This window comes from Bicyclus anynana, chromosome 4 (assembly GCF_947172395.1).
Source record: "Bicyclus anynana chromosome 4, ilBicAnyn1.1, whole genome shotgun sequence".
Lineage (NCBI taxonomy): Eukaryota > Metazoa > Arthropoda > Insecta > Lepidoptera > Nymphalidae > Bicyclus > Bicyclus anynana.
Window position 1 is genome coordinate 7,403,333 of NC_069086.1, and position 8,782 is coordinate 7,412,114.

Sequence of the window (8,782 nt, forward strand, 5' to 3'; positions counted from 1 at the left end):
ACATAGGCTTCTTTTATCCTGGAAAAATTACATACTTATTTTTCGCGGGTAACAGCTTCTAAATTATAATATTCAAACTATGCATGCCAAGGAATCCTTTTTTTCTAAAAGAATATTTGCCATTTCTTTTTAATATGACCAATTTTGCCATTTCCCTTTAACTAGTCGGGAAAGACTGTATTAGGAGTGGGTACGACAATAGACCAACGGCGCGGGGATCGAACCACTACCCTTCGATGATAAGTCCGACTTTTGAGCTATTGAGGCTTTGCCTTGGCTTTATCATTATAAAAGACTGTCGAGCTGATTCAGGGATGAGATATAGAAATACATACTCGTTAAAATAAAACACTACACAGTAATTTTGTATTAACAATTTCTTGTAAATCTTTTTATTAAAATTTACATTAGTACATAATAATTGTTATAAGTTATTTTATAATTTAAGTGCTTAACAGAACAAGATTGTACAAAATGGCAACATTATTGCAATTATATACTTATTAAACGGAAATCTTAACCTACTTAATTAAAATATTTTTCTAAAAACATTCTATCATTTCATTACTTATGTACATAATTTTTCACTTCATTGTTTATGCAGAACAATATGAGTGATAATTTCATTTAAATGTGATTTTAGTGTGGGTGCTTCTTATACAATTGGTTTGTACTTACAGAATAATATAAAATAAATAAGAATGTTATTTTAATATAAATTAATTTTATCTTCATGTCACGTATCAAATTATCCCGAGTTGCCGCAACTGAAAAAGAAGAACGCAATATTTTAAAAAACAAAATGTCGAGGAACAGATGAGTTATATTTCCCCCATTGACCTCTTATAATAAATGGACGCACAATCATATAGAAAATTTCACTTAAAAAGTGGCCAATTTTGCTTTGACAGTTTTAGAATTATTGGTAAAGAAAATTATAACTAAAGGCCTTTAAATATAGTCCAATATTCAATAAAATCCTAAATTCAGAGCGAATTTAACCTTAAGGATTGAGTTTAAGGTTGAATTTGCAAATGCGACTACTTGAATTGAGTGCCAAGAAGTTGTGTTTGGCACTCATTAAGTGGGAATGTTTTTGGTCGATAATTGTGCATCCACTTTTTAATAGGACATTGATGATAATCATATACTTACAAAGCCCTGTCTTTCTTTCTCCTTTTGTAGTACCATATCAGTTTGTCTGTCATCAAATTTAACTACAGCCGCTAATACCTTAGCAAGAGTTATGGAATGTACTCCATTACCAGTCAAATACTCGTAAAGAATATTCTTTAAATATTCTAACTCTGTATTTTCTTGAAGTGAATGTAAATGCCTTAAGCTAACAAGTGCTTCATCTAATCTTAGTCCCAACTTTTCATTTGTAAGTTTTAGTTTGTCATTGTTAGTTTGCATTACTTGCATACTTCCAGTTATCGATTGATTCATCTGTTCTGTTTCGCTTAATTTCTGTTCCAATTTATTTTTTGTATCTAACAATGTGTTATATTTATCCGCCATGTTATCAACATTACTCGCAATGTTCACAGTCGGGGAATGAGAATAAGTTTGCGATTGTATTTGGTCCTTAAGTTCTAAATTTTCCTCGGCAAGGAATGAATTTTCTCGTATCAAGCTTTCTATTTTTTCTTTACTTATTTGTAGTTCATTTTTTAAAGTTTCGTGTTCATGGGACATTACACCTTTTTCAGGAATATTTTCGGTTGAAACAATTAGCTCTCGTAATTTATCATTTAGTTGACTATTCTCCTTAGAAACTTTAGTTATATGAGTCTGAAGACCTTCAATATCAGACTGCAAACGTCTATTGTCTTCTTTTAGTACTTCAAATGCATAATCTCGTTCTTTTAATATATCGTCAGTTTTGTTAATGGTTAACAAATTTTGTTCATTTTGTGTTGATAAAGTCGCATTCAAGTCTTTTAATGAATTCATTTCGTCTTGTAATGCTTCTATGGTTCTATGACTTTCTTCAAGCTCATCTTTGACGTTAGGAATGTCTATATCTGTCTGCGTAGCTTGTACATCCGATTGTTTACTTTCGACAGCCTTCTGTTCTAAATTATCAATTACTGTAATCAAATGGTCTTTTTCCATTTCAATCTGAGAGTGTGATTTCTGAACTTCTTTTAACTCTAATTCAATATCAATGACACTCTTCGAAATTGTATCAGATAAATTCTTTAATGATGTATTTTCTTCTCTAAGTACTTCAAGACATTTTTCCAATTCACTAATGCGATTCGACTTCTTAGCACTGACTTCTTTTAATTCATCAAATTCTTTACTTAAAACTTCATAATTGTTTAACTTTTCTTTATACTTATCGGACACTTTGTTAATTTCCTCTGTTAACGATTCTTTCTCAGTTAAAATAGATTGTACTTTAATACGGAGCTCGTCATTTTCTTTAGCAAAAGAATTATTGCGATCGTTCAACAATATATTTTCCTCATTACAAATATGCACTTTCTCTTTCAGCTTTTCAGATTCTTCAATTAAATTATTAATTTTCAAATCATTCTCTGACTTCAGATTATTAAATTGTAATTTTAGTGCTCGAGTTTCATCTTCTTTTTCGGTTAACTCTTTTTTTAAAATATTACATTGTTCAAACATTTTCCGAACGTCTTTTTGTAATTCATTGTTACCTGTCTGCAAGTCCTCAGACATTTTAACCATACCATTTAGCAACACAATTTTGTCTTTTAAAGTTGTTATGGAAGTATTTATAAAGTTTTTAAAAGATTTAGATTCCTCTAAGGTTACATTAATTATATTTCGTAAATTGACAATTTTGCTTTCCAAGTCGTTACATCTTAAATTAAGTTCATTAGCTTGTTGTTCTTTCTTTTTCAAAATGTCGATCTCCAATCTTAAATCATTAACTGTAATCTTTAATTCTTCATTACAACTCTGCACTAATTCATGATTGGCTAATAGTTTTTCAATTTCAGACTGTAATTTAACGAGTTCTTCTCTTTCGTCTTGTATTTCAGACTCCAAATTATTACACTTCACTTTCCATTGGTTTACTTCTTCAATATATTTTTTTATTACTTCTGGTTCTTCAGGTTCTTGAATTTTTAGACTTTCAATATTGTTTTTAAGTGTCTGCAGTTCATTTTCAAATTGGCTAATTTGTGAATTTTTTTTGGAGTTATCTTCTAGTAGTTGTGCATTCCTATTTTCTAAATAACCATTCCTATCAATCATTGCTAGTTTTTCTGCATTTTCTTGCTTTAACTGTAGTTCAAGACATTTATATTCCTCATCTGATTTATTAATCAAACTTTCGAGATTTTGACATTTTTGTGCAAAAGTTTCTAGTTCAGTTTTTACTTCTACAATTTTAGCTTTGTCCGTGTTTAGTTCAGTTATTTCGTTTCTTAATTTAGAATTTGCTTCTTCTATTTGACTTACTTTCGATTTGTAGTCGTTTATTACTATATTAAGAGATTGAATCTCATTTTGACTATTCTTTAAACTTTCTTTCAATGATTTTATTTCGTTTTCTTTTCCTTCTAGTTCCTTATGAATACTAAGTTTATTTTCAGCCAATGATATAGCATATTCTTCTTCTCTTTTACTCAGAACTTCGATTTTCTTTTGCAATTGCATAACCTCATCTTGGGAATTTTTTAGACTTATTTCTAAAATAGACATTTCTTTACTTTTTAAAAATTCATTGGAGTTATTTTTATTTTGCAACTCTTCTATAGTTTCATTAAGGTCTTCAATTTTTTTTCGGGCTTCTAATAAAGCGGCGGCTGTAGCTTTCAGTTGATTATTTTCTTTTTCTTTAATATCCAATTCATTCGAAGTTTTTTGTAACTCAGCAGCTAACTGAGAATTTTTTTCTTTAGTTGTTTTAAGTGACTCTTTATATTTGTTAAGTAATTGTTCCATTTTTTCAACTTTTTTATTTAAAACTGTGATTTCTGATGATACAGAGTCTTCGGTTGTTAATTTTTCTACACATACATTCTCTGTAGCCAATGTTATCAAAGGTGCATCATTTCCATTACCTTCAACCAATGTTGATATATTATTATTTCCTAGTAAATTATTGCTCTCAGATATATTATTGCTTTGTAAAAGACTTAGCTTTGTGTTAAGTGTTTCAATTTTCATATTTTTTTCTTCTATATCGATCCGAAGTGCTTTCTCAAGATGAGCCTAAAAATAAATAAACAATAATTAAGTAACGCGTTTAATTTGTAAAAGCCATAGGTTTATTTTATACATACTTTAGCACTTTGTTCCAATGAACACTGCTCTCGTAATTCAGATATTCTTCTCAGTGCCTTGTCCTGTGTCTCTACAAGAACATTCTGAAAAATATATTGATTTTAATAATTATTGAGACAAGATTCAGGTCATGGAGACAATGGTAAATGCAGCTTATATTAAATATCTACCTTTGCTTTTGCATTTTCCCTTTCCAGAAGTTTGTAGTGGCGAGCAAGATCTGCATATTGTGTTTTGTATTTAGTACATCTATCCTGAGTACGACGATATGCTGAATATAATTGATCTTTCGTCACACGGTCAAGATTAACTGTTCCACCAGATATTCCTCTATCCTCAGCTTCACTTGCAGATACCTCCATATCTGACTGCAAGTATATTGACATAGATAATTAGTGAAAGTACTACGGTGATAAATGTAACAACTCCCATTATTAATACAATTTACCTGTAAATGATACATTGATGGACTTTCATAGCTTGGCAGTCGAAAGGATATGTCGCTAGCCAAAGAACTGTTCGATAATCTTCTTTGCCTTTCTTGGGGTGACTGCTGTGAAAAAAGATTTTAAATATTGTTTTACTGCTTTTAAATATTTAATTGCAAGGTGTTATATAATTGAGGGCGAAAGGTATTACATAGTTCAAGGCAAAGTTACTCAGCGGCCGATGGAGCGAGTTACGCTTGGAGTTTCTCTGTGTGATCGAATAAGAAATGAGGACATCCACAGATAAATCAAAGTCACTGACATAGCTCAGCGAGTCGCGAGGCTGAAATGAGAAGGCCACATAGTTCGAAGAGCCGATGGACGTTAGGGCCCCAAGGTGCTGGAATGGCAAATGGCAATGGCAATGGTCAACCCCCTAGATGGATCGAGAACATCAAGAAGGAGCACCATGCTCATTGCTCGAGATCATTATGTTTGGAAGTTCATGCAAGAGGCCTATGTTTCAGCAGTGGACATCCATTGGCTGATAATGATGGTGATGATCCTTAATCATGATACCTTGAGAGCTTTCTCAAGGTGCCGGAATGGTGACCCTGCACCGGAAAACGCAGTGTTGGTCAACCCCCCACTAGTTGGACTAAAGACTTCATGCAGGTTGTAGGGAGCCGCTGTATAATTGCGTGTTCTCTGGAAATCTATGCAAGAGACCTATTTCCAGCAGTAGACATCTGTTCTTTCTTTTTTTTATTCTTTACAAATTAGCCCTTGACTACAGTTTCAGCTGATGGTAAGTGATGATGCAATCTAAGATGGAAGCGGTCTAACTTGATAGGAGGATGGAATTCCACGCCCCTTTCGATTTCTACACGGCATTGTACCGGAACACTAAATAGCTTGGCGGTAAGTCTTTGCCAGTAAGGTAGTAACTAGCCACGGCCGAAGGCTCCCACCAGCCAGAATGTTGTTCATGATGATTATGATGAAATACTTAATTTATACAATATCCATTTTTGCTGAGTAGGTGGAAACCTTAAAATTACCTAGACATTCAAATTGAGAATTAAAATTAATAAGTCCACAAACAACTTTCTTACCTCTTGAGTAACATGATAATTCATAGCTTCAGCATTTGTTTCAGTTGTTTCAGGTTGCACAAGTAGCACTTCTTGTAAATTATTTTGTTGGTTGTTTGGAGTCCGATTCTTGTTGGTAGCATCTGAGAATTTACAAGAAAACAATAATCTCTAAATAAATCAGACTAGAACAATTCAAAACAAAAATATAAATGTACACTGCAAAATAATGTTTAATTGATTACATACATGAAGTAAATTAATCTTTTAATATTAGGAATAACAGTATGTAAATAAAGCTACAAGTATGTACATTATTTACCATTGTCACCAATAGAAAACAAATCATTATTTGTGATGTCTGAAATGCTGCTGGATGCTGAAGTCACGGCTGCCTGTAACAATACATAAAGTACTTGTACATTAAATGCTCTAAAATTTAAGTTACTCTCATTTTTTTACTATTAAATAAAATGTAATCTATACTACAGCCTTTCTTGGTGAGTACTGTTTACCAACACGGAAATGAGAAATGAAGGTAGAATACGCATGTCATTTCATAACTTATTTATTCCTACTCGGACTATAGCCGCCCTTGCTACGAACGTGCGTCTAATTACCTCGGGAATTGATTCTTTTTACCCTCAGTTAACAATCCACTATTCTAAACAAACCATAAATCAATTAAAATAAATAAGTTATGAAATGACATGCATATTCTACCTTTATTTCTAATTTCCGTGTTGGTAAACAGTACTCACCAAGAAAGGCTGTATTATAGAAAAGAAGGCTGCAATTGACACAGGACTGCAGTATTTGGAAGTTGGTTGGTTAATGAACTGGCATCCATTCATTTGGCAGACAAATAGACCATTAGACAAGGGTTACATTCTTTTTCTTTTGAGGAATGGAGCATTAGCATTTCTTTGAGTTTATAATAACAGTTAATCAACTAAATGGTCTCTTCTAAGTTCCAATCACATCACAATTCATATTACATTAGTGTATAATATAAACATTTGTGTGTAAATTTGTACTTTTTTTTCACAAATCCTGTGGGAACCATAATTTTCTTACCATGAAAAGTAGTTCATGTATCTAGTAATTATTCACCAAAATTTACACAAACTGAGTCACAGGAATAAAGAATTTGTTACAGAACTAATACATTCAATGTTACATAATCATTAATTTGAATCACTTAGGTCATCATTGAATGACTTGATTGAAATAAAATGAACATATTGCATTATAACTGTACAGCAACACTATGAGAACTCTTCATTGGTCCACTTTGCAGCTTAGGAGTGTTAGACATTTACATATGACACTCTTTACAGTGGCTCTCCTATAGTTTGTTTTATGTAGAATGGTGCGGGTGACAGTTCATTTCATACTTGAAAATTTGCTGTGATTCACTATAATAATATGTATTATGAACGTCAAACAGGCAACTGTCACTGTACCCATGCTATCTAAATAACACTATAAGGCAGTGTTATACTGGCACCATGTTAGGTAGGTATAAGATCCAAAACCACTCAGCTGTGTACATTCTTTTGTTGCTTTATTTAATGATGACAACTCTATAATTCCATAAAATGTGTGCTTTTCCAGACTAAAATCTAAGAATATTGAGTCAAAAAAATATTTTATCTTGCTTAGTTTATTTTCAAGAAAGCATGATCCAAAAGAGTGAAACTATAGGGCATATTTGGTCAGATTAAGATACAGTATTTGTATTTTACATATCCATCCATTCAATGTCTGCATTGATTGTGAACACTAGTGTTAATTCTGTGATCATCAAACATATTCAATTAAAATTCAAAACTCATTTATTTCAATTAGGCTTAGTTTACAAGCAGAGACATACATATTAGCATTCCAGGGATTCACCCTGCTGGTGCCGGGTCCATCGCATGGTAGAGAGTAAAACTCTGAGCAAAGTCCTGAACTTGTGACTACAGGATGCAGTAGGATTAAGGAATTCCTTGACAATCAACCAACACCCCCCGTTCCCTGTTTTTTTCTGCCTGCCTAGCCAAATTTGGTAATATCCTATTAGAGCACCTTTGGATACTTGTTCTTATATAATATAACTAGCTGCACTTCAAAAGAGGCCAAGATCTTTAAGCAAGTTATAGAGAGATTTTGCTGGTAATCCTCTCGCACCTACTTCTACGGCGTACAGAGTAACTACATAGACATTTTTAGCTAGTTAATTTGTAAGGTCATAATATTTATTCACTTTTATACTGCTGTCCTTCAGAATGTTATGTTTCAAACGTCAAGTTATGTCGTAGTTTAATTGAATGGCAGTAATTATAGTCGAAAATTTAAAATAAAATTATGAGGTTTCCAAACTCCCCTTGGTCTGAGAACTCGACAACTCGAGATAGAGTTAGAAGTCCCAAGATATTATACTACTAAATGATTTAAAGACGAAAGTTAGTTTGTTACTCTTTCATGCTGCTGCTATTGAACTGATTTGGCTGAAATTTGAATAGGAAATGGTTTAATGGTTTAAATTTCATTTAATGGCAAAATAAATCCATGATTTCCGCGGGATTTGTTAAAAACAGAATTTCACGAGAAGAGTCGCGGGTGTCCTAGATTATAAAGTTAAAGAAAATTACTAGATATCTACATGTAAGTCTGTTTCATAAATTTTAATTAGAATGAGTAAAGTATATTAATGATTTAGACTTAATTACATACCTGAGCAGCTTGTGCAAACTGTTGGATCCTTTGAGGAGACGATTTCACTTCCTCAGCCAACTTATCTTTGAACTTTTTGAACATTTTTCCGGGCTAACACTTACTAATCCAAGTTAAAGAAAATCATTGATTTGTTTCGATTGAAGGAATTTTAATTATATCAGTACAAACAATATTAATATCGAATTGATCAGCAAAGATAACAAAAATTACCAAAATGACGAACAATTTGACAAGTTGACAACCAATTACCAAACCATTATTGAC

At 32.2% G+C, this 8,782-nt stretch overlaps 1 protein-coding gene across 1 annotated transcript; it reads right to left on the bottom strand.

The window, feature by feature from the left end:
• Positions 1-358: 358 nt before the first annotated feature.
• On the bottom strand, positions 359-8,782 carry LOC112047285 (golgin subfamily A member 4). The gene is made up of 8 exons (XM_024084358.2): positions 8,516-8,782; positions 6,117-6,189; positions 5,816-5,937; positions 4,721-4,825; positions 4,443-4,640; positions 4,272-4,355; positions 1,156-4,200; positions 359-767 (listed from the first exon to the last, which is right to left on the bottom strand). The coding sequence occupies exons 1-8, from the start codon at positions 8,597-8,599 to the stop codon at positions 744-746; spliced, it is 3,735 nt and encodes a 1,244-aa protein (XP_023940126.2). The 5' UTR covers positions 8,600-8,782; the 3' UTR covers positions 359-743.